At 41.1% G+C, this 24,387-nt stretch overlaps 11 protein-coding genes across 11 annotated transcripts; 4 read left to right on the top strand and 7 right to left on the bottom strand.

Moving 5' to 3' along the window:
- Nucleotides 1-1,041: 1,041 nt before the first annotated feature.
- ATC70_000847 (uncharacterized protein) lies at nucleotides 1,042-1,462 on the top strand (the record flags this gene model as incomplete). The annotated part of the gene is made up of 3 exons (XM_064820254.1): nucleotides 1,042-1,069; nucleotides 1,128-1,249; nucleotides 1,304-1,462. The coding sequence occupies 3 exons, from the start codon at nucleotides 1,042-1,044 to the stop codon at nucleotides 1,460-1,462; spliced, it is 309 nt and encodes a 102-aa protein (XP_064684174.1).
- Nucleotides 1,463-1,900: 438 nt separating this feature from the next.
- On the bottom strand, nucleotides 1,901-5,241 carry GAL1 (galactokinase; the record flags this gene model as incomplete). The annotated part of the gene is made up of 5 exons (XM_064820255.1): nucleotides 1,901-2,023; nucleotides 2,079-3,298; nucleotides 3,361-4,363; nucleotides 4,569-4,626; nucleotides 4,679-5,241. 5 exons carry the CDS (start codon nucleotides 5,239-5,241, stop codon nucleotides 1,901-1,903), a joined length of 2,967 nt encoding a protein of 988 aa, XP_064684175.1.
- A 221-nt stretch (nucleotides 5,242-5,462) lies between these two features.
- Nucleotides 5,463-6,548, bottom strand: ATC70_000849 (Aldehyde dehydrogenase (NAD(+)); the record flags this gene model as incomplete). Its single annotated transcript, XM_064820256.1, has 4 exons — nucleotides 5,463-5,775; nucleotides 5,838-6,019; nucleotides 6,076-6,399; nucleotides 6,456-6,548. The coding sequence occupies 4 exons, from the start codon at nucleotides 6,546-6,548 to the stop codon at nucleotides 5,463-5,465; spliced, it is 912 nt and encodes a 303-aa protein (XP_064684176.1).
- A 4,148-nt stretch (nucleotides 6,549-10,696) lies between these two features.
- ATC70_000850 (uncharacterized protein) lies at nucleotides 10,697-11,260 on the top strand (the record flags this gene model as incomplete). The annotated part of the gene is made up of 1 exon (XM_064820257.1): nucleotides 10,697-11,260. One exon carries the CDS (start codon nucleotides 10,697-10,699, stop codon nucleotides 11,258-11,260), a length of 564 nt encoding a protein of 187 aa, XP_064684177.1.
- Nucleotides 11,261-11,485: 225 nt separating this feature from the next.
- ATC70_000851 (uncharacterized protein) lies at nucleotides 11,486-11,992 on the top strand (the record flags this gene model as incomplete). The annotated part of the gene is made up of 1 exon (XM_064820258.1): nucleotides 11,486-11,992. The coding sequence occupies one exon, from the start codon at nucleotides 11,486-11,488 to the stop codon at nucleotides 11,990-11,992; it is 507 nt and encodes a 168-aa protein (XP_064684178.1).
- A 1,095-nt stretch (nucleotides 11,993-13,087) lies between these two features.
- Nucleotides 13,088-13,807, top strand: ATC70_000852 (uncharacterized protein; the record flags this gene model as incomplete). Its single annotated transcript, XM_064820259.1, has 6 exons — nucleotides 13,088-13,122; nucleotides 13,174-13,292; nucleotides 13,345-13,408; nucleotides 13,465-13,552; nucleotides 13,610-13,735; nucleotides 13,790-13,807. 6 exons carry the CDS (start codon nucleotides 13,088-13,090, stop codon nucleotides 13,805-13,807), a joined length of 450 nt encoding a protein of 149 aa, XP_064684179.1.
- Nucleotides 13,808-13,892: 85 nt separating this feature from the next.
- ATC70_000853 (uncharacterized protein) lies at nucleotides 13,893-15,181 on the bottom strand (the record flags this gene model as incomplete). The annotated part of the gene is made up of 5 exons (XM_064820260.1): nucleotides 13,893-14,639; nucleotides 14,695-14,854; nucleotides 14,908-14,978; nucleotides 15,035-15,087; nucleotides 15,151-15,181. The coding sequence occupies 5 exons, from the start codon at nucleotides 15,179-15,181 to the stop codon at nucleotides 13,893-13,895; spliced, it is 1,062 nt and encodes a 353-aa protein (XP_064684180.1).
- Nucleotides 15,182-15,455: 274 nt separating this feature from the next.
- RPL10_1 (60S ribosomal protein L10) lies at nucleotides 15,456-16,411 on the bottom strand (the record flags this gene model as incomplete). Its single annotated transcript, XM_064820261.1, has 5 exons — nucleotides 15,456-15,723; nucleotides 15,779-15,846; nucleotides 15,905-15,995; nucleotides 16,045-16,144; nucleotides 16,195-16,411. The coding sequence occupies 5 exons, from the start codon at nucleotides 16,409-16,411 to the stop codon at nucleotides 15,456-15,458; spliced, it is 744 nt and encodes a 247-aa protein (XP_064684181.1).
- Nucleotides 16,412-16,449: 38 nt separating this feature from the next.
- Nucleotides 16,450-18,022, bottom strand: ATC70_000855 (uncharacterized protein; the record flags this gene model as incomplete). Its single annotated transcript, XM_064820262.1, has 3 exons — nucleotides 16,450-17,527; nucleotides 17,586-17,632; nucleotides 17,699-18,022. The coding sequence occupies 3 exons, from the start codon at nucleotides 18,020-18,022 to the stop codon at nucleotides 16,450-16,452; spliced, it is 1,449 nt and encodes a 482-aa protein (XP_064684182.1).
- Nucleotides 18,023-19,802: 1,780 nt separating this feature from the next.
- Nucleotides 19,803-21,785, bottom strand: PGA5 (1,3-beta-glucanosyltransferase; the record flags this gene model as incomplete). The annotated part of the gene is made up of 1 exon (XM_064820263.1): nucleotides 19,803-21,785. One exon carries the CDS (start codon nucleotides 21,783-21,785, stop codon nucleotides 19,803-19,805), a length of 1,983 nt encoding a protein of 660 aa, XP_064684183.1.
- A 206-nt stretch (nucleotides 21,786-21,991) lies between these two features.
- Nucleotides 21,992-24,365, bottom strand: ATC70_000857 (uncharacterized protein; the record flags this gene model as incomplete). Its single annotated transcript, XM_064820264.1, has 3 exons — nucleotides 21,992-24,226; nucleotides 24,288-24,298; nucleotides 24,356-24,365. The coding sequence occupies 3 exons, from the start codon at nucleotides 24,363-24,365 to the stop codon at nucleotides 21,992-21,994; spliced, it is 2,256 nt and encodes a 751-aa protein (XP_064684184.1).
- Nucleotides 24,366-24,387: the final 22 nt, after the last annotated feature.

The following is a 24,387-nucleotide window of genomic DNA, read 5'->3' on the forward strand; positions in this document are numbered from 1 at the left end:
ATCAAGTACTTCTAACTCGAGCATTTCAGCGCAAGAAGACCTGAAGCGTATCTAAGGTTGCTTCCATTAGCCTTCACTTCTGATATTTAAGAACTCGAGAAGTGGACTGCCCAGAATTGTTTTGTAAGATGGCTGGTCTGGCCAGAAGCTCGGCCAGCAAGTTTCAAGAATTGGAATCTATATCTCATGCACTTGATATTTGCTCAGAAAAACAGTGCAATGCTGTTTTTTTTTACTTGAGCAATATCCTTCAAGAAATATATGTTTACTTGTACGATACGATTCCTGCTCGTTGGGATCTTCTGAATCGGTTTGATGTGATGAAGAATTTAAGGCCATTTTTCTTTGGGACTATTTGAGTTGTTATTGAACAAATGCTCTCATATGCAGCATTTAGTGTGGATGCATACAGCGAACTTCCAGAATTACTTGACGAAAAGCTTTAAACGACTGGCATGCTAGCAATATACAGTACAGATGGAGCTCATGTAGCGGTGAAACCATATCCGACGAAATGCCTTGTATTCAAGTATCCAACGTGAATGAAGCTTAATTAATGGTTTTTGGTAGCCATCATAACGAGCAGTAAGAGATGATTTACTCTAATGATCAAGAGGATCCACTCAAAGACCCGTTTGTTGAAGGGGAAATTAGTCGTCTCCTCAGAGCGATTACTGCTCCCAAGGTATATCCAATCTACTGAAAAGTCTGCTGTAATATAAATGATTCTGTCCTTAGTGATGTTATTGTTTTTGTTGAAAGCAAGAATAATACCCTTAAATTCAAAAAAAAAAAAAATAGCTTTCCGATGAAGTGGCAACTGTGATGATTTCTATTAAATGTTGCCTTGATTGCTCACACAGTTATTCATGAGCTGCTTCCCAATCCCATTCTATACGTCACGACCCTGCTCTAATTGCTTTTTTGCGGGGTGGGTTCATGTTATTTTGACAAACCGATAGAAAACAAAACAACAAGCAACCTTCCTCTTTTTCTCTTGGTTTCTTTACAAAAAACTTATATTAATTTAAATACGAAAAGATGGCTTCCGGTTTTGGTTTAGATGGCGGTAAAAATCACTCTCATCATGTATCGCATCGAATGGTAGATTGACCCACATTGTATAGGTCGTGGTCGTTGCTTCCACTTTTGGCAAGAATTCAACAAATGTTATGCCACTGCCGACCTTCCCCAACAATGTCTTGATCAACGCGACGATTATCTTGAGTGTCTCCATCATACCAAAGAGGTAGGCATTATGAAACCAGAGCAGATGGCCATGTAATTGATATTTTTTTGATAGTTTGCCCGTATCACTCGTATCAAAACTGAGGAATTGAAGCAAGCTGAAAAGAGAAAGCATGATCTCGAGAAGCAACATAAGGATGCATTGACTGCAGCAAAGTCAAATCTGCCAAAATTGAGCATTATTGATGATAAAGAATCAGCAAAGGCAGAGTAGATTCCTATAGATCGGTTTTTTTTTTGACATACTACATATACACAACTCTCCATCACGCCGTTGGTAAACTTAAAACGATGACAGAGACGAACTTTACTCTCTTTTTTTTTCCTACAAATACACACAACCACAGCCACAACCTACTACAATCGAATTGCAACAAACCTCACTAGTATTGTAATTTGAATAAAAAAAAAATCAATTGATATCAAGCCGATGGAAAATGATACAGATGGGATGAGGATGATGAATTTATTAGAGGATGAGAGAGAGATGGGGTGGGTTATTTTTTTGGTTATTGATATTGGAAAGATAAAACTAGGGATTAGATAATAAGAGTAGGGCAGTATAGTTATAAGTTATAGTAATGGCAGTGGTAATAAGAGTAAGAGTAGAGTAAGTGGTAGTGACAGTCTGCATGGGGGGGGGTGCTAGGGCCTAACAAGAACTGCAAGAGATGAATTTGCCCATATAGTAACAGATGACCATGGCAAGAAAAATGACAGATATTTGCTGGCCATTGAATGACAGTTCATCTGTGATAATGATGATATTGTTGTTCTAAAGATATGTTAATAATACACTCATTAATAAAGAGTGTAGCATGCACACATACCTGATGCTCAGGCACAAGGAGATAGCCCTTGGGCACTTTGAGAGGAATAGGCAAGGCATCTTTCTGCTCCACCTCTGCGACCTTTTCTGTTTCCTCCTTTTTGAGTGTTTTTTCGATTTCAACCTTGGTCACTGTGATGGAGGGCGTAGTAACATCATGCTTCTTTTCTGTGTCTTTTCCAAGCACCTGGACGACGGCTTCAGCAACGACACTAGCTGTATCAGCAACGTATACATCGGCAGCAGCAGGAATAGGAGCACTGGTGCCAGCAGTGGAGGTAGATGAGAGTGATGACTCACCGTCCACAATGACTTGCTTGTTGTTTACAAACTTTGTAGTAGCAGCATTTGGTGTATTAGGCTCAGAGGAAGCAGTTGTCTCGCCATCTGATTTCGAAGAGTTATCCAGAATAGCCTGTGGTTGCTGCTGTGTAAACAGTTCTCCATTGTATTTGTAGGTTGTGTAATGAGTAGCTTCACTATGGTGCAGTGGCGTCAAGGTGAATGTCACTTGTTTACCGTCGATCGTTGCATCTGTTGTAAAGACCTTGATGCTTTTTTGCTCCTTGGGCGATATCTGCACACGCGCTACATTTTCAGGCATTATTTTGATGTCTAGACCATGAGGAAACATGGTGCGATGGAATCGAATATCAGTGCACCATAAGGAAGAGCTTTGGTTCTGTTTGCGTGCACGATACGAGTTGGAAGGTTGATGCTTTGCTATGAATACGATCTGGTAGTTGTTTGTCAGCGCATCAAACCCCTCCTGCACTACTTTGCCTGCGACTCGACGAATATAAGGAGGACATCCATACTGCGTCAAATAGTGATGCATGTGAGTAATTGACTGCAATGAAGTGTCCATCCATGCTTGAAGCACATGCTGAGGTAAAGCGTATTTGAAATCCATGTTGCAAACAAAACTGACAGCGACTTGCACAGTGCGTCCATGCTTGTCGAATTTGGGACGGAACACCCAGCCGTAAAGGTCAGTGTAAGCGCGAATACGATGACCCACATCGTCTGGTGGTACTTGCTGATCCGTGACACTGGTTGTGGCAGTGTAGACAGTGCCAGTAATAGGATCTGTCTCAATGCTGGTAATTGCTGATAGATCCACACTGGCAATAGGGAGCATGCTGCCTAGATACCATTGCACCAGGTATTCCTTTTGACTAAATCGCTCAATGGTCTGCCCGCCTTCAAATGAAGAGTCCCCTGTTGTATACAAAAGAGTGAATATCAGGTGAAAACGAGCTTGTGCACTACGAATACTTTACAAATTTTTCTTGATCCAAAGCAATGGATGACAGAGCACAACTGTTCTGCAGTCCAGCCTCCTTGAATGATGCCATCTGCTCTGACGAAGGGCACTTTTCTCGCATTGCTTTTGCTGCTCTTTGTCATTTGAAGCATGCTTTCTTCCTCATCATCCGACAAGAGGCGTGCATTCAGCGTGTAGTATTTGGATCCATCGTCCAATTCCTTGGTCAGATTCCAATTATCCAGCGAAAAGGTAAGCTTCTTGAGCAGTTGTATGCTTTCCACTTTCTGGATCGGATGTCGATGTGATGGATACAGGTGTCTTCCAGCGGTGTTGTTTTTTGCTGGCACAGGCAATACGTTTCTGTACGGATTTGTAGTGGTGGTACTGGTAGGTGAATTCTCGAGGGATGCTACGCTTTGTGGCGGATGACTTGCAGTGTATGTGATATCATGCTCAGCAAACGAAATGTGCTTCTTGCTGCTGCTAGTGCCAATCGAAGATGGCTGAGGTGGAGGCGCGATGATAGGCGTGGGTTGTTGCTGCTGCTGTTGTTGCTGTGGTGCCACCAAGATAGTGGGACGATGCAAGTGTTCTGAAGGAGCAGCCTGTAATCTGTTGGCGCTATTGAAATGGCCAAGTGGTTGCATTTGTTGGGGCAAATGGCTGCTCATGACAGATGGTCTTCTACTGTGGCCACTGTTGATCGACTGTAATAATCCACTTTTATTGGCTTGTTGCGATCGCATGCGCTCTGTCTTTCGCTCCAGATACTCTGCTACTTTTGCAATGACTAACGGTCTTCTCGCTAGCGTTTTTTTGGCAAATCCTGGGACCCAACCCTTCATGCTTTCCTGTACTACAAATATAACTTTGGTTGCTGGATGAGGACCACCATGCAACGGTTCCAATACCCAGCCTTGAAGCTGTTGTGGTTCAATGAGTTTCAAGCCCAAGTAAAATGATAACGTGCACTTGCCTTGGTATTGACTCGAGTTCTGCCATTCATCTTGGGTATCCTAGGAGTCTCCACACTTGTGCATGCAAACACAATAGCTCCGTTTTGTGTGCATTCAATTTTTTCGACTAGTGCTAGATCTCTTGATCTAATATATATATATATACAATTAGGGGACACTGTATTGATTATACATGTAAATGCAAACAAGTATTTTCCATAACAAGAAACTCAACTTACTTGCTGGTGGCTGTTGGCTTCATTACCTCATAAGTCAATGAAGTCGTATCGTTCAAGTTTTCCACGAGATTGCCATCTTCGTATCTGTGTAGTAGTCAGTCAAACATTCGCCTCTGCATCTGACTAACCAACTCACTGTTCATCCCATAGCTTACGCATACCGATTACGTAAAAGATGGCCTGCGGTGAGAACCCTTGGATGATGGCTTCGCCTTTGAAAATAGGTATTCTATCCCCCTTGTGAATCCCATTTTTCATGTGGACCATGACTCCACTCTTGTGCTTGAGTGCCTTTTTCCAACCATCCTCCAGAATGACATGTTTCAAAGTCAGTAATGCATTGTCAGCTTGATGGATGTGATATGTAGATGAGCTGAGGACTGGATCAATGTATCCAGCAGCAGCAGACATGGTCGCATTGGACGATGGAATGGCCGATGTGGACGAGTGATTCTGCTGTTGTGTGTGGAACCATCGAGACGTCAATCCATGTTGTTGTGGCGGTAGATCGTCCTCATCGTCATCGCTGAAAATAACGTTGTAATGATTGAATGTGTTGCTGGTAGCATTGTTGTTAACGTTCGATCTCTTGAGCAAACTGTTGGATTTGTTGTGATATGCTTCTTCCCATTCATTGGCTAACTCTTCTTGATTGTACAGCTGCTGAGGCAGTGCGGATTGTGTTAAGGAACGTGTCATTATGATTAAAGCATATCTTGTAGTAATTTAAACTTTTTCTTTTTTTTTTCACGAGAAACGAAGGAAGAAAGGGGCGGCTTAATTATCGTTCAAGTGAAAGAAAAAAAAATAAAAGAAGGGGGGGGGGGATAAAAACCACTCCAAATTTGTGCAATTGTGAGAATGTCGGGCACCTTTAAAGGGGTACATGCCACGTTTTTTCAACACCATAAGAGTAGTTTTTATTTGTATGTGTATTGTTGATGGGATGGTGATACAAGATGTGTAGCTGAAATGTTCTTTTGTTCATTGAATTGTGATGTAATTAGAGTATGGGGATTAGGAGAGGCATAGCAATCGTGTTGCTGATCTTGCGACAAGTCGTCCATGGACTGTCTAGAGAGCGTAGGGTAGTTTGTAGTGGTTGTATTGGCCAAGGTAGAGTCATCCTTGAAGGTAGCAAAGTTAGATCTGGTAGCAGCCATGTTGGTGTAGGATTCAGATGATTTACCATGACTTAAAGAAGACAGGCTCAAGGAAGCCAGTGCCTTTGGACTGTGCGTGCACATTGTTCGATTAGTATACATGTGTATGTCATGATGGCATCCTACACTTACTTGAATAATACCGTCATGACAACGAGTATCGACGCCAATGTGCCATCGTATGTCCAAACAGCAGCAATTGCCAGATTCAAACCATGATTCAGTAATAACCGCACTCGCATGATGCCGTACATGCATTTGATGAAGGAAAAGATGAACAAGGAAGTAATGCTAATGGACATAATCACGCGGACCTGTCCATGTGTCTTGGTGAGTTGTCGTTTAGGTGGTCAATAGATTTTCGACCTACCTTGAAAAGACCATTCTTGATCTTGTGAATTGATGCGCTATTGGCATCTTCGTTTTGATTATCCAAATGCTGCTGCAGAATCTTGACGAGTCGAAGTCCAGCAAACAAAATCCAAATAGCTAGTATAAAGCAATAGGCTGTCCATAGATAGTACAATGCATCTGTAAAGATCTTGGCCTTGCCAAAGTCGCCTCGCTCTGCATAAACTGCTGCTGCAATAGAGCATACATTGTTGGTGAGAAACGGCAGGGTGATGAAGATGGAGCATATAATGTCGATTTTGATGGATATCTTGAACCAGCTGTTTTCAATGAGTTTGCTGCTCTGTTGAATTGGATCGAATTAGCTCATTGAATGTGAATACAATATGTGCAACATACGTTGGATACAGTGTGTGCAATGCCAAATAAATAGCATGCAAAAGCGCATAGACCAAATTGCCATGGTAATTCGTACAAAACTATGTAGAACATCAGAAATTGAATAAATGCTGATTATAGACCTTTCATAGTTACATGCTCTGAAAATAGCATTGGGTGCTGCATCAGTGATCAGTAGGGCACAATCGACAATTCGAACTATCCAAAGCTGTCAATGCTTGTAATTTAAACTAGATCAAGACATATTTACGCAAATTGAAAATGATGCCAAATAACAACATGGATTCGATTGGCTTTGGTCTCACAAAATAGCCAAAAGGAGACCCAAAATCGAATATGGGCAGCTTTTTATTGACGACTCGATGCCATAGCAACCCAGTACCTATATTGTTTTCGTTCCTGAGGAGGTTAATTCATCTGCTTGTACGAAGTCTGAAGAAATATATATACACACCTATCACTGATACAAGAAACGACAGAATGGCATTTACAACATATATATACAACATGGGCTCTCTTTCGATACAACCCACAATCGTCACTCGCCAATCGCAATGACAACGTTGGGGATTGTTTTCATCACATACGAGCCAAAATGAATCATTACGATTCATGGTATATAGATTAAGAATGATGAAGGGAGAAAAAAGGAACAAAAGAAGCCTTGATTTGCGGGGCCGTACCGTATTTATAAATGGTACTGGATTTTTAAAATGGATTAGCTCAAGGCAATTTTCTATGTGAAACGTTAATAAAGAAGGGTATGGTAGTAAGGTATTAATAAGAGCTCCACTCAGATTCAACAATCCTCGCGTATAATGCACCTATTCATATTAATTCTCTATATATGACCATGTCAAGTGGACGGATCTACATGACTAACTGGAATCAGTACTGCGATCATTTCAGGCACCACCATCATTCTTTAGGCAGTGTCATTCTTCTGCAAGAAATCAATAAATCCAGGAACTAGCCTTTGCTACTTATGGAATGGAAGCAATAGCACAATGCAATCTTTTAATAAAATCCATGACCAGCTTGTTGGCTTGAGGGAATACATGTTTGGATCAACGCAGTAACCAGCATTTGGAAAAAAAAAAAATAGAATTCTCGCAGACAGAATGGCATATCTGTCATTTTTTATATGTTGTATACAAATTATTAAGTTGTACACCTTGCAAACCATGTATTTGGGAATGACAACTACAACAAATTGCAATGCTTTGAGATTACTCACATACCCATAGTGCAGTGGCTGTTGTGTTCACGTAACTCAACAGGTTATTGGTGGTGCCTTTTGGATTTGCCAGCGCGCACCTAAATACCATCACATTCTACTTTATTTCTTTTCAAAGTAAGAAGGGTAATACAGGGCGCATTTACACTACTTGTTTTTGAAGAAGATGACCAAATCTTAATTTCAGTTATGCGTCTTTGTAAGTGAGTGGTATAGCTTCTGTGCCGAGTCGTATACATGTGGACATGTATGCTGCGTCTTTGGTTGATTTAGACCGACATGAGACTGTTGCCTAGTAGGCAGGATCTCCACAACATTGGATGTGATTCATGTAAAGGCAAAGGTTATATATATTTTCAACACGGAAAATACAACCGTGTAACATGTTTTTTTTTACCATGCCCCAAAGATCTGGTTGAACAACTCATCTGCAAAATAAAACACAAAATCTTTCATGTTACAAAACAAATCAAGGCAGAATACCAATTGAACCTAACGTCATTTTAATAGCTTGTGTATGAGTATTATACAGCACATTCATCTACAAAGCAAAGGCGACATGTGAATCCTCATTCTTGATCTACTAATGATGGTGAAAGCTCTATAGATGGATGTGGCACCATCATCATTTCACTGCCTTGCTTTTCGAGAGACTAAAATCATCAAAGCAGCACAGGCTTTAATTAAAAAAATTTGGGAGGCACTGGGCCCCTGTTTTTATACCTTGTGTATTTACTAACCTGCTCTCGAGTATAGCATATTACAAGTCAGTGCTCACTAGACTGTACACGAAATCAAGCCCTTGATAAAAGTGAGTGATTTGAGGCATGCGCCAAACACACACTCTTTTTCTTAAGGCAATTGTGCAAGTTGATGCTATAAGAGACATTTCAAGTAGATCAAGCAATAATTACGCCAGTTCTTGAGAACCCTTTGCAAGCCATGTTGAAACAAGGTGTATTAGAGTAATCGACAGTGTAACAGATTGGGATCTCGCATGGATCCAAAGGCAAATGCTATGTACTAGTAGATGTTGAAATGCTTCAGACCATGCATTTCACTCATTCTCAAATATATTTAAAAAGAGTGAGCCTGACTCTTCAGATAGTTTTACTCAAAAGTACAAATGCTAGATTCTAGATAGCTGAGCTCTTTTACCTGTAGTTACAGCTTTTGCAGACACTTGATCATCATGGATATGAGGAACTGAAGCACCAACAGTAACAGCCTTTATTTGTCCAAAACTCCGACATTTTTGCGATGCGTGCCTTGAATCTTGTGAGCATAATGTCTGACATCTGCCAGCCATCATCTAATATCTAATCCAACATTAGGTAGCATTGAGATATAGGGGGGTTTTACCGTAGCAAATCAAAAGTGCAAGGCCATGGCAATCAGGCGTCTAATCCAACACTTGGTAAACATTGATCTATAGGAGGGCTTGATTGTAGCGAAGAGAATATGCAAAACCATAGTATATAGTAGTAAGCAGCAATTTCAAGTTTTTATTTCAATTGTTAATAAGCTTATTACCAGCAACATAACACATCAAAATTTGCATGAATTAGCTTTGACAAAATCAATATGCCTCCTATTCGAATTAAAAATTGCACAGGCTGCGCAACTACCCTTCCAGAAAATTTTAGCTACCCAAGATGTGATTCATGAAGTGTAAATAAAAGCTATAAAGCATAAACACAACCAAATTTGATTGCTTTCATGCTTTTATATCTTGACATGTAGACCTTTTTGAGCCACCGGAATAACGCCAAACAATTGCACTTGAGTAGTAGTAACTTTCTGACACCTTTGCTCAACTTTTTGGGGACCAAAAAAACATGGTCAAAAATCGACCAAAAAGCATGAGGTGCCCCTCATGGTTTTTTTTTGAAAATCAAACGATCGCATTTTTTACCTTGAAAATGAAGACTTTTACTATGATATGTATTGGATCAAAATGTTTCTCTCGATCCATAACAACCTCTGGAATCACTTTTTTAAGCTTTTCTTATGCAAAATATGGCTATTTTCGCTAAAAACCTCATTTCAAATTTTATTAAATTGCTCAATAATTTCAGTCAAAATACGTATTACAGTTGGCACTATTGGAAGCGCCTTGAAAAGCACTTTAAGAATGTATTAGGAAGCGTAGGGTGATCATCACAATTTATATAGTCGAACATCATAAAATAGATTAAAGAAGTCGACAAAAGACGAAATCTGTCCAATCTTGAACAAAAAAAAATTATCTGAGTTTGAATCAGCTTTGGCGGCGGCTTGCTGCTGGCTGACCTAAATGCCTTTCTGATAATGACAATGATGATTGCGATGCTGATTAAAAGGGGATCATGGAACTGAAAGGACAATTGCTTAGCGCAAATACGTTTTTTTTGGGGGAGCGTTGCCTCATGAAGATGTCTTTTGCAATGACAATGTCTCAAAAAAGCGCTGTAGATCTTACACAAGTTCTGTATTTGCGCATGATCAGTTTTATGTCGCCATCTTAAGAGCATCAGCAGCAGCGAATGGTATGACAATTCTACTATCAGAACATGGAGATTGTGGTGTATAAATGCTGCATAAAACTTAAATTCTCTTTCACATCGTCTCAATAATAGGCTTCGTTTAATATCAGTGTATAGGCAAAAAGATGCTGAGAGAGACATCTCGTCTCCTTCTCCTCCTGGCTCTTATATAACCTTTTACTAATAATTGATTGTTTAAAATCTACTTGATATATCAAAATTTTATTATATCTTATATAAAATGTCTTCGGCAAGAGCCCGCAGGGCGACGCCGTCATCGAGCGTAGCGAGATTGAGCGTCTGATGAGCTGAAGGCTGCAAACAATGACCACAAGAAGGAGCAGTATTCTACAAGGTTCAAGGACTTGAAGAAGCAATGACACACTGTCCGTAGCAAACACCTAGAAATCAAAGAGCTGAAGACTCAAAGATACCAGTTGTTCATTGCCATCAAACAGGCCAAGCAACAACCGTCCAACATGAGAATTGGTGCCTTTTTGACAAGGAAAGCCATTGAATATAGAAACAAAGACATCCCTCTTGTTTCAAATAACGAGCCTCCTCCTTCTGACCAACATCTCGATTCAATGGTGTTTTCGGGTACTGATAACGGGCTGGCTGTAATGACAGAAACTATTGGCATGAATATGAAAAAATACAAATATCATTTGTCACTGCATGATAGATTCTCTCCTCTCACCCATCTCGATGCTGATGAAGGCAATTTGTCTGATAGTGCTGATACTGCTGCTGGTAACGATGGCAATGGCGCTGATCAAGTTATTACGAACAATGCTAGTGACAAGGATGAAATTCGCGATGGCAGTGTTAAATGCGATGGAGATCTCAATGGTGATGATGGCGACGCCGGTGCTACTGCTAATGATTGTGGTCAGACAACAACATTTGAGTCTCTGCCAGAGTCATACAAGATACGTGCTGAAGATGCCGGCTTTGGTTCTGGCGAATTCTTGAGGCGAAAGGTCACTTTGAAAGACAAGAAAACAACAGAAGAAGGAAAGAAGGTTCAAGAGATTGAGTAGCAATTGCCGAGATCCAGTGTGTTCAGAGCCAAAGAGGTAGAGGATGTCATGCCAAATTTTGGTGCACACAGAAGCAATGGCCAAGCATTGCGAGCGTTCTAAGACTCAAAGAAGCAGAATACTCTCTCTAACAAGGTTGAGCACATTGACAGGCGTTTCCGTTCTCGTTTCGATTCGCGCGAAAGATTCTTTTGTGCTGGTGTTCGTCCCCAAACGTCACTTACAATGTTCATTGGAGATCGTGGTCTTTGTGTCGGCTCTCGTTTGAAAGGTCATTTGAAGTATGGTGGAAAATGGAAGCCTCGCTTACATTCATCTGTCGCCACAGTGCATACAACCAACGAACACAAGACATCCCAGATGTGCATGTACTGCTTCGGTCTCACCTCTCATCCCACACAAACCATCAAAGCAAAGGATGGTAAGACCAAGACGAGGTCCATTCATGGTGCATTCCTGTGCTTGAATCCTGCCTGCGTATCCGTTCTCAATCACATAGCCATTCAAGGTAGAGACAAGACATCTGCTTTGACCATCGCTGTCTCTGGGCTTTCCATTCTCTTATTCAAGCAGCCATTGCCTGTATTCAATCCTAAACCCAGTCAATCCAACACTGGCATTATTTCCAAGACCACCTCTTTCTGCAACAGAAACGAGAAAAGGGACGGCAGTGGTGCTGCAAGATTCAAGTTTTCGTTTGCGCTCGAAAATTTTGGATTCATTTCGACTTAATTTGACATCTTTCGAACTTGTATGCCAAATTTGACTACCAAAGTCATATTTACTATACCTAACTTCCTTAATCTTTTCTACAGCATTCTTCAAGGCGCATACCGTGGTACCATTTATTTGGTGCTTTTATGTCAAAGCTCTTGCGCTATCTTCGAAAAACCTTATTTCAGTTTTTGATGGAAAAGTCGAGATTTTTCTGGTGCGACCTGTTGAAATACCTTTTAGGGTGATTGCTGGAGCTCCTGCAATCAATTTGGTATTAGAAATACTATAGTGAAAAGCCTCGTTTTCAAGGTGAAAAATTCGATCAATTGATTTTCGATAAAAATCCCTTACTGCCCTTCATGCAAAAAGTGAAGATTTTCGTGATCCTAAAAAATTTGGGATAAGGTGTCGGAAAGCAAGTGTCGACCAAGAGCTATCGTTTGATGCTAATCCGAGCACTCAAAACGGCGTTCGAGAGGGGATATTAGGGCTTGAAATAGGCCAAATGTTGCCCTGTTTTCTCGTATTACTGATGGGGAAGCGGTTTCAGCGATACAATACATGAATGAAAATGCAATGCAGTGAGTGCTATAGCTTTCGGCTATCGTTTACTGCTGGCATTTATATGTATAGATGGGGTTTGGAAGATGAAATGCTACTAAAATGTGTCAATTTGTAATTAAATGAGTTATTCAATGGAAATTTAGACAAGAAGCTTCTTTGATGACACAACTCACAGTGCTTTTGAGTGCTGCTGATGGCATACAGGATGGTAAGAGATGAAAAAGTCGATCGATTGACAATACCGCTTCATTACTAGGAACCATGACATTGGGACTCATCTTCACTCTACATGTACACTTGCTCTGCAATATTGCCTCCTTCCACAAGCAAATCACTCCATCTAGTCGACACAAACATATCTATCAGCATGATTTGCAATGCAATTTACGTTTATTATATGACTGAGAAGGGTATTCTCCTGTGGTCAACGTTGATTTGCCGTGACAAGCGATTTTGAAGCTTTGGGACGACCCAGTAGGACGCGAGTGGCAAAAATATATTTTCTTTTCCTCACATCACTCATTTCAACTAAAAGAATCACACAACATGTCAGGCGAATCTGAATTTTATGTTAGATACTAGTAAGTTGATTTGCAATACGGCTTGCATTAATTTACTCACTCCCAATGTAGCAGCGGCCATCGCGGAAGATATGGCCATGAGTTTCTAGAATTCGAGTTTAGGTCTGATGGTCTTTGCCGATATGCTAATAACTCAAACTACAGAAACGACAGTTTGATCAAAAAAGAGAGTAAGATATTGCGCCAGTCAATTTCATACAGATATATTAATGTAGAGTGTAGTGTACGTGAGTGCAGCTGTTATCGACGAGTTGAAGAGAATCATTGAGGATAGTGAAGTCATGAAGTATGCTTTATTTACCAAAAATCAACATGATGGCACTGACATGTAGTGCACTGTAGAGAAGATGATAGTCAATGGCCAACCAAGAATGTAGTGGGTAGCCAAGAGATTGAAGTTCGTCTCGGAAACGAACACATTTCATTCGAGGTAGGATTGTTCTGGATTGGACATGCTGCGTATTGTGTACTAAATGTGGAATGACAGACATCCAAATTGAGCTCACTTGTCGAAGTTCAGGACAGCAAGGATCCTGATGGTTTGCGTGCATTCTATTACCTTGTTCAAGATTTGAAGGCATTCGTGTTCTCTTTGATTTCACTGCATTTCAAGGTAATATGAAAAATGGAGGTTTTATTTATATCTAATATGTTTATTTTATCATAGATTAAGCCTATCAATTAAGTAGAGAATTTATATATATATATATACTATATTTTAATAAAAGAGAAAATGAGAGTGCAAGAACAAAAAAAGTCTATCGAGAAGCTTATAGAGCAGCATTATTAGGTGTTTCTGGCATAGGAGTAGTAGATTGGTCTGTTGCTATTGAGGAAGGAGACGCAAAAGCAGCATGAGGAGCGAGATGGTGTTGTTGGGGTTGTTGAGATTGAGGTTGATAAATGGGAGTGGTGGATGACTGTTGAGGTTGAGGCTGCTGTTGTTGATGTGATGCATTGTTGGCAGTATGAGAAGAAGGAGGAGGAGGAGATAATGCAGTAGTATGAGCCTTTGATAATTCATCAACATCATCAGCGGGGCCATCCATAAGATCATCTTCATCCTCCTCAATCACTTCGTCATCTAATTCCTCATCATCCTCATCTTGAAGCATGTCAATTTCTTCCTCATCATCTATGTCTAGTTTATCGTCATGATCGCCATCCTCTCCACCCTCTTCTTTGATCTTGTTGGCTGCAGCCTCAACAGCGGCAGCACCTTCAATTCCTCCGCCAGCAGCTGTATAACTCTTCATTGCAACTTCATATTCATCTTGCTCCTTTTTGTAAATGTCGTAGTACTTTTGCTTTTGATCTTTGGTCAGTGCTTTCCACTTTTGGCCAAGCAAACGAGTCACCTCGCCTAAACTTTCATTGGGTACTTCATCTTTGATGTTATCACGTTCCATACGACAATACAAGAAGAAGACATTGCCAGGACCCTTTGGTGCATTGGGATCTCTCTTCTTTCTGGGTGTTGCAGAGGCATTTTTTCGAGTGCCTTTGGTTTCAGCAGACTGTTGCAAGAGTTAGCGAAAGAATACAAGTGGATTGTATCAGTTTGAAACTTACTATAACAGATTCTGAGATGGACATTTCAGAATCACTGTCAGCTCCCAAATTTCCAATAGAAGCATACGCTGCAGCAGAAGCAGGCATGCCATTGGACTTTTTGCTAGAGCGAGGTGTAGGGCGTACTTGTCTTAGATCCTCGATCTCCTCCAATAAGACACTGGAGCAACGTTAGATAATCAAATTTTGTCAATCAAGACACATTTTGCTTACATTCTTTCAATTCGAAGTCTCTTGATGTGATGGCGTGCTTTAGCAAGCTGAGCAGTGATAGTGTCATTTTCCTGTGTAGATGGTGTTAATGTCTGTGTATGCTGCCATGACTAAATAGAGACATTACTTCCTCAATTTCTCGAATACGCTTCTTGTAATCTTGATACTTTTTATTATCACCTAGATGAACAGAAATTTGGTTATTTCTTAATTTGGCAGTTAATTTTTTTTAGCTTTTTTTACTTTTAGTATGAATGTCTTCTGGTAAACTCATGTTGAAGAATCGGAATATTTAGGCCGTAAGGTGTGAAAGGAGAAGGGAAAAGAAGAAGAGAAAAGGAAAGAAAGGAAAAGGAAACTTTTTATTTTAGTATTGGAAAAAAAAATTAATGATATCGATGGGTGTGTATTTTTTTTTTCTATTTGAAAGAAAGCGAGTACCATAGTCTCAACATGGTTTTTCCCTTGTTCATCTATGCTTTGGAAAAGGCTTCTAAATTTAGGCTGTAAAATTTTTTTTTTTTTTTATTGTTTGTTAATGGTTCAAATTACAAACCCTCTTGCTTCTCAACCATCAAATCATTGATGTACATGTATCTGGAAAAAGTGACATACAGCCATCTAAACCATACCAGCTGGCTCGAATGTTGGCGCATGGCTTTATGCGTTGTCAGGTAGGCAAATGGAGGTGAAATCATCTCAATTGATTTCCTGTTGTTAGGAATCATCAAATCAAACACACCAATATATTTGCGAATCAAAGAAACAGAAGTAAGTTTGTAGAGTTTGATACTGGATTCTTGTTGTACAAATGTTCTTTGTCGAGAGTATTGAGTTCATCTGGATTTGGTCATAGCATCTTTTTGTTTACCTTGCTCCGTTATATGCTGCAATGTGATTGGGATGTCCAGAAACACCTTGGTCATCAAATGTGATAATCTACACATGTTGAGTTGAGTTTTTAGGGGGGTATGTCACTCTGTTTTCGTTTGCTTACAGTGTCAATCTTTTGCTTTGTTACGTAATCTTTGACTACTTGGGAGATCACACTGGCATCCCATTGATTTTTCATGCCGTCTTGCAATGCACTAAATTCTTCATATTAGACATGTATAGTATTAGATCGAATAGACATACGGTAGATCGAGAGATTTCACATGTGAGGTTTGGATGCCAAATATTTGACAGCTCTTGGCCAGCTCCTTTTTTCTGATGGAGCCTAAACCATCAGCGTTACCTAGCAACCATGTTAAATGAGGCATGACATCAGTGATTTACATTATTTACCAGTTGATAGACATAATACATGAACACGCGACTTTGTTAATGTCCTAAGAGAAGTAATAGTAGGGCCGAAAAACATACACTCATCATCAGGATGAGCTGTTAAAATCAAGATGTTGTTTGTAGAGAATGGCAACACTTTTTGAAACTGTGCAAGACTAAAATACGCATAGGCTAGCAACGCAATCAAGCAAGCAAAACTAATGAGTGCTGTCAGCATGATTTCTGAGGGGGGAAAAAAAGAGATATTTATTTTATTTAATTCAACGACTCATTTAAAAGCGCATCCATATTAGGTGCACACACAAATTTCTGTACAATATGACCCAACTCGATGGCTTTCTTTGAGTCTTCGCTTTCGTGATCTACCACCATGATATTTTCTAAAAAGGTCGATTGCATGCCTTGATTAACGTCCAGCAAAATTGAGCCAAATTGCATCTTGACTTTTCCGCTTTTATATACAATTAATTTGCCCACTTGACCATCTGGCATGTCCTCCAATTCCATATTAGCCATGGCATCCTCTAATAACGTTGTCTTTTTGGCGGCGGCTGGCAGTGTGTTTTCTGTGGCTTCAGATTTGACGTCGCCGTCCTCGGTCATATCAACATCAGCAATTGGATCTTCGCTCTTGGGTTTTTCAAAAATAGGCACAACAGTGGGTAATTGGAAATATAGCAATTCTTCTTCTGCCACACAAACAAGACGCTGCTTTTCATCTAATGCGAATATATTTTGTGCAGGTGAATCACCATCCATGTATACTTTGGGCAATTCTTGCGGTTCCTCCTCATCCTCTGCATCGTCCACTAATGAGTCAATGGTATCGAGTACTTTACTCACGTCGTCGTCAATCTCCATATCAGGATCTTCATCAGATTCCGTCTTCACTTTTTGCATAGATGGCTTCTTTGCTTTCTTTTGTGATTTCACTGTCATCCAAGGAATTCTGCCGATTGTTTGCTTCAATGTAACTGGGTCGATGTCTCCTTCAAGTCGAGAAACATGCCTAAATGTCACTGGTGTATCTTTACCCACAGCCGAAGTGAACATTTCCACCATATCAGAGTTGGCATCGTCACCCTCTGCTCTTGAAGGCACATCACCACCGTAAGATGCAAATCCGCCACCTCCAAATCCAGGTCTGCCTCTTGAAACTGCTGATGGACCCAATGAAAAGATGCCAGAAGCAGTAGACTCATCGACAATCACCAAACCTCTACCTCTACCTCTACCTCTACCACCACGACCACGACCACCACGACCTCTTTCACCACCATGATGAGGGGCGCTTCCTGCTTTACCAAGTGCTTCATCAATTGCCGAAGAGGATCTATATCAATTTATATCAGACATTGTGTCCAAACTGCGTTCCAGGCAAAACCACTTACACTTCTTTCTTGTTTCTTTTATGAGGGATAGTAGGCTTAAATTTCATCTATAGATTTAAACTGTTAATACGGCTGAATCCAAATGTCATAATTTAACCTTCGGGTCTACATACTTTCATGGTGCCACCTCTTGTCTTTTGGCCATCATTCACACTTTGCAATCTACCAGATCCAGATCCTTCAGGGCGGATAGTACCAATAGGCGGTAATTTGGCATTGGCATGGCCTTCTGTAGATGTCGATTCGGCAGATGGAGAGTCATTGGCACTCTCGGCATGCTCCAACTTGACGGGTGAAGCGACATCTTCTGAAGTTGTGGCTGCTGCTGCTGCTGCTGCTGCACGTCTTTGAGCTGCTGGACTTTTGCCACCTCTCTTGACAGGTGCAAAGCGCCTTGTTGTCTTCTTTACACCGGGTGTATCGTTGGGCTCTGACATGCTATTTTATGATATTGGTGAATGAAACAAATTTTTTGTCGACCTTTTTGATTTTTTGTATCAAAAACCTCTTTTATTACAGTCACATGGAGACGTCCAAAACATCCTCTTGTCATGTTGAATGCATAATTTAGATTATATCCGTTGGATAGATGGTCAGCTTGAGCAAATTGTAATATATGATTCATATGTAGCTCTCAGCACATGTCTTGGGGTTATGCTTTTAATGAAAGTTGTAATACTCGTTACATTGGATAATCTCATTAGCTTGGACACAACATTTCTGTCACAACGGGGATATTAAAGGCAGTGATTCTCTGACAAAAGCATGCAAATAACTCTGCAGGCATTAATACATACAATAAAGTAGAAGTTGCTCATAAATTCAGTTTATGGAAGAAATACGAGTATCTCTATGCTTCAATACGAGCCACTGTTCGTGGTTACGGCTTTCCCATCAAAATATTGTAAGCTTCATCGACCATCCTATTGATGCAGACATCTGGACTGCCTATCATCCAGAAGAACCCCTTCATAACAGCGGATCAGACTATCCTACAATGCTCTGCATCTTTATCCATAGAAACAATCCATATATGGGCAGATAGCATACTAGTATTACCTCTCACTCGTCAATAATATGTAAAACACAGCGAAAGTTGGATGCATTTGAGTCGTATTTTTTTCGCGTTAAAAGCCGTTTTGGACCACTGGAAGAGCGCCAAACAATTGCTCGCATCTAGCGCTTACTTACTGTTACCTTTGCTCAACTTTTTAGGGATGTAAAAAACATCGACCGAAATCGACCAAAAACCATGAGGGATACCTCATAGTTTCCATCAAAAATCAAACGATCGCATTTCTCTCCCCAAAAACAAAGACTTTTGCTATGGTACATATCAGATCAAAGTGTTTCTCTCGATCCAAAGCAACCTCTGAACTCACTTTTACGAAACCTTGATATGTAAAATCTCGACAATTTGCCTCAAAACATCATTTCATATTTTCAAGGAATACTCAACAAGCTTGTCCAAAACGCCTATTTTAATTAGCATCATTGGATGCGCCTTCAAAAGTACTACAAGAAAGATTAGGGAAGGATGGGAAGATCATCACAAACTATATAGTCGAATCTGGCAAAATAGGTCGAATCGAGCTCCAAAAGTTCAGAAATTAACAAATCAAGGCAGAACGCCAATCGGAGATTCAATCAATTTTGGCGACTGATAGCATGGATGCCGTAAAGGTTAGTGCTATTTGTGAAGCTATTCAAAGGGGAGGGGGGGGGGTCTCTATCTAATGGAGACCATAGCTGAAGCTAACAATTATCTGTTACATATCATCACTTTTCTTAACATTGATTGTTTTGGCTTACCATCAAAATTTGTAAGTTTAACTTCCTAAATAAAGCTTGAGATTAGTGTTTAACGACTGTAAATATATGAACTCACGCCGTATGACGGTTTGACTATTCATGTCCTTTTATTGAGGTCATTATTAGGCGACAAAAAGTTAATGGTGCAGTTACAGGCTAGCTAAAGGCTTGAAATAATGCTCAGCATCAATGTTCAATGCGTCCTCTACTAGTGCAAAAGGAATGTACACAAATCAGATAGTTAGTTTTGGTTCCTTGATGTATATCTCGTTTTCCGCTTTTATCTGAAATTCTTTTGCTGCCTCCTTTCTTGCATATAACAATTCTCCTTTCAGTTTCAAGTCTGCTTCATTTTTTTTTGACTATGATACAACAATTTATTCAACAGCAACAATGATGCGATAATCAAAGTGCAAATCGATGTTCAAGCCCGTAGCTATCTCTCTCATTAGCTATGGAGAGCTCCTCCAATTCTTTGCATTGAATCCAAATGAGAAAATTATCGTTAGTGCCGCAATAGTCTGCTTGATCTTGATTGCTGATAGGTGAGCTGGTATTGTTCTTTACATTGTATAAGTACGTTTTTTCATTAGCTTTAACTCTCAAAGTGTATTGATTTCCGGGAAACAAAGCGCTGATAAGGTCTATGTTTCTCGATTGACTTCTGCCGACTGTTGCCTCATAGGGTAGGGCATTCATAAAAGAGGGGGCGCCCGTTACGATTGCTAAACGTCGTAATTTGGTTTCTGGAAGATTGATGCTTAGCGTATAAGGTTCCTCCAAGAGTATGAAGCAGGCATTGAATATGAGGATGTCTATGTTTGGCAGCCATTTTGAAACAATGGGTAGTACTTGGTGATAAAGAATAGAGTTGCTAAATGTCAATTGTTTGACGTTTGGGCTGCTGGATGTTTCTAGATGCGTTGTGCGTCCATTGAGATTAGGGACAAACATGCCACTAAATGACACCACTGCGTCAGTTGTATCAGCAGTGCTAAGTAAAGATCTGGTCAAGATTGTCCAATTCTTTGCCCCTATCAATTCACGTCGTTGGAAATCTCTGAGGCTAATTGCGAATTCAGTAGGTGTTGTAGCCATTGAGAGGTGTCCGGATTCTAACGCTGACTTTATGAAATCTGCTTCTTCGATATGTTTGATAGTGATATGGTTTGGCGAGTAGTTGTCAAACCAATGGGTATGATAATCGAATTCACTGTCAGTATAGTCCTCGTCGAATTCAGTCCGTGGCAGACTGACTTCAATGCCAGAGCGGGTGCCGTTTTTCTTCAAGGTGATCCTCCCTGATAAATCAAACATGTCATCTTCATATGGGTCTCCTTCATTTTCGACAATGTAATCAATCACAAGAAATGTGTCCTTTGGCGATGCTTTCTTGGTCAGATCAATGCATCGGTCTTTGATGACCGTCTCTAACCCCAGGTTAAAGCACAAGTTGTATTCTCTAAGTGAAGAACACAAATCCGTCAGGCCATGAATCCAATCAGGATCTATCATCTTCAGTGGGACCACCTGCTCCATTGTCAACTTTTGCAAATTTTTGAATTTGGCGGCAAAGTAGGACACTGTATTCATCAAACTGCGGCTAATGGATATTTCTTTGATGCTGTAGTTGGGATTGGCGACCTCGCTGATTGCAACTTCCAGGGACGACACAGGCCAATATTTGCTAATGGATAATTTGGTTACTGTAGAGCTGCATTTGTCAAGCACTTGACATATCTGGCCGTAGGAATTGAATTCACATTCATCCAAGGCCAATTCTCGCAGCGAAACAAATTGAGACAGCTTGTCAAGTAGATATCTCGAGTGCCATGTTGACTGTCGGTGGATTTCCACAAAATGCAGTTTTGATAAGGATTTGTCCAATTTGGAGGCAACGAATGGATACAAAAATGAGTAATTGAGAGAGTCTTTATCCTCAACAATTGATCGAATGTTGCCTAATCTTGCATCTGGTAGTGTTAAAAGATAGGGCCATGCGACCTCTTTTGATGAGCCGTTGCAGTAGAAATCCTCCAATTTTGGGCAACTGTTGAATATCGCATCCAAAGCTGTCAAAGGTTCTTCCAGTCGATCCAGATGATCGCAGACGGTGATCGTTTTGACAAAATCCCCCGTATGTGGTGCCAACACCTTTATCGTAAAGATGAACTGAACAAACCTTTGTAACTCGTCTTCTATATTATCATCTTGACAGCTGATACGTCTATACAAAAGTGATTGTGCTGCTTTGCTCCAACCTTTGCAGACAAGTTGGTAATTATAAAAGTCTTTTCTTGTCTGAATGTATCGGCTGTTGGAGTCGACATTGTGCTCGAATATATATGTGAGCACTTCAAAAGGTAGCTTATCCCATGCAGACGACATGTTTGAGAGAATGAAAAATGATAAAAGAGGGGAATCAGTGCGTATAGCTCGCTTTAAACCAGTCCAAAGCTGAAGCATTAATTCCAAACAGACGCGTTGGCATGTGCTGATGCGGTTTTCAAGAGGCACTTAATTCCTGCAGATGACATCAAAGAAACGAAACGTAGCTTTTTTTTTTTATTGCAGGATATTTAAATCGGCAAACATCATGCCTTTAACTGAACGCCGTTTTGCACAAACATCTTGAGCACCTCCATAGAGGCAGAGCGCACTTGCTGCACCTGGCACTGCTTGACAAGCGCCATCAACATCCTATCCGCATCCACCTTGACAAGCTCATCCACGACAGGCTTCCCCTTGTGCTCAATCAAACAACGCAGCACTTCAATGCCTCGATGCTGCACATCCACTGTTTCTTCCATTGAGAGCCATCGCGCCATTCGTTCATAGCATTTATCCACTTTGAGTATCATCGCACACGTGCCGGGACTATTGGCTAAAATGGCCAATGCGCCTGAAGCAGCACGTCGTGTAGCAGGATCTTCGTGATCTGACAGAATCATCAATAATCGAATTCTATTTTGTGATTTAGAAGGATCGCTGTATCGCTCAAACACGGGATCACAGAACGTCATGTTGCACACCATCTCTGTAGCCGCACGTTGTACCATATCGTTATTGGATAGCTGCAGATTCTCAAATACAGACATGCCATCTGCGTGCTCAATTAATTGACGCACACGATCATCCACAGAGGCGAGATTGGTCAATGCCATCAGCCCCTCAAATTGCCGTAATTGAGCATTGTCTTTGCACAGGGCCAAGAAGGGTCGAACAAGGTCCAAGATGGTGTCTCCTACAAAAGCAATGCGTGGGTCGGTTGTGATGGCCAGCTTGGCCAAGGCTTGAGAGGCAATGATGCCACTGTTGGTGTCACGAGACAGTGGTAGTAGGCCCTTGACAATGCCTTGCTGTAACAGTTGACCTCGTGTTGCTTGTGGTGTCACTAAATTGAGGTAGGTCTGTGCGGCAACAGCACGGATATTGACACTGCTGTTCTTGGATAACACCATGAGAGCCATAGCAGCACCTTGCTTGACGGCCTTCTTGATGCGCTCCTCCACTGCTTTGTCATCCTCTCTAGGATCCTCTTTCTCTTCTTGTTGTGCTGCTGCTCCTGCTGCTTGTCGTTGCTTGGCATTGGCTAAATCCCTCAATTTCTTCATCTGCTTTTGATGGTCATCCATCACTGGCCGATACATGGTGATATTGACAAGGATGGTGCCAATACCAAACAACAGAGGGTTGGAGCTGGCAGTGTCCTGTCTTGCTGTGCTGATCGTCAATGTAGAGAGGCATTTGAGGAATTCTTCATCATCGCCCAAGGATGACTTGACATCTGGCTTTAAGCAAGCATAAGCTAATCCCTCTACTGCGTTCAGTACCAGTGACGCGTCGGATGATTTCGACTTGATGATATCTTTGAGTGAGTTGATCAGTGTGTCGTTGGTGAGGCTCATTTTTCGCATAGCGTCTTCCAAAGAGGGTGTGGCTTCAGTGACATTGGAAGCAGCGGTGCTGGCACCATCGTCCGTGGGTAGATCCGATTGAGCACGCAGTTTCGTCAATGCAGTACCAGCAGTCGCTTTCAACCGGGGATCTGTCTTGGACTGACCTGCCATCTTCGCCAGCCAATGTACAGCGTATTTCATGATTTGCTTGCGACATGTCTTGTCAGAAGAGGCGATAGTCAATACTTCCGCGATGGCCAGCTGCACAGGCACCGTCTCAAATTCGACTACATCCATCATCTCCTCGATTGTACCTTCCTGGCATAAAATAGCGGATCCTACTGTCATACTGGTCTGGAAAATGGCTGTCAAGGTGCGATAGGCGAGTAGTTTGGTCTCGTTTTTGCCTTGGTCCACGCAATGCGAAAAACAAGCAGCACATTGCTCGATAATATAGGTCATAGGGTATGATTTGGGTTCGTCTTGTGGGTTGAAGAGTCGAGTAAGAATCATAAAGGACAGACTCTTGATACGAGGTGGGGTATCAGGTGTGCCACAAGCTGTCAAAACAAGCACGAAATCGTTGGAGCTGACAAACTGTCGAATGCTGGCGCTATCCTGTGATTTCTCGAGACTGGCTAGATGCTTTTGAAAGGATGCCACTCGAGGATCCTCTTCTTCTACTGCTGATGTTGTTGCTGATGGCTGTTGTTGTTTGTGCGTGTTGAATCGAGACAGGAGTTCTGTTGCCTCTGCTTTTACCTGGGCATCGCGTTTGAGAGCAATTTGTACATCTTCAGTTGCTTTGTCAATCTGATCTAAGAGCTCGTACACCTGTGCTCTTTGGAGTAGGATCTGTGCTGTGGCTTTATTGGCTGTGCTGCTAGCTTCAAGTTGTTTTGTAAGCTCGAGCACCTGCTGTTCTAAAGTCTAGTAGTGTGGCAAATATTAGCAATGTGCACTGGTCGATACAGTTGTCCAACAGACAAACCTCTTTGTTTTCTAGAAGACAGTGCTCTGTTTAGTAGATATCAATATTATCAGCTATGGCTAGCTTACCTTGTGCCATGTGTATAATTGAAAGAAACAAA

This window comes from Mucor velutinosus, assembly GCF_035048745.1.
Source record: "Mucor velutinosus strain NIH1002 chromosome Unknown tig00000041, whole genome shotgun sequence".
Taxonomy (NCBI): domain Eukaryota; kingdom Fungi; phylum Mucoromycota; class Mucoromycetes; order Mucorales; family Mucoraceae; genus Mucor; species Mucor velutinosus.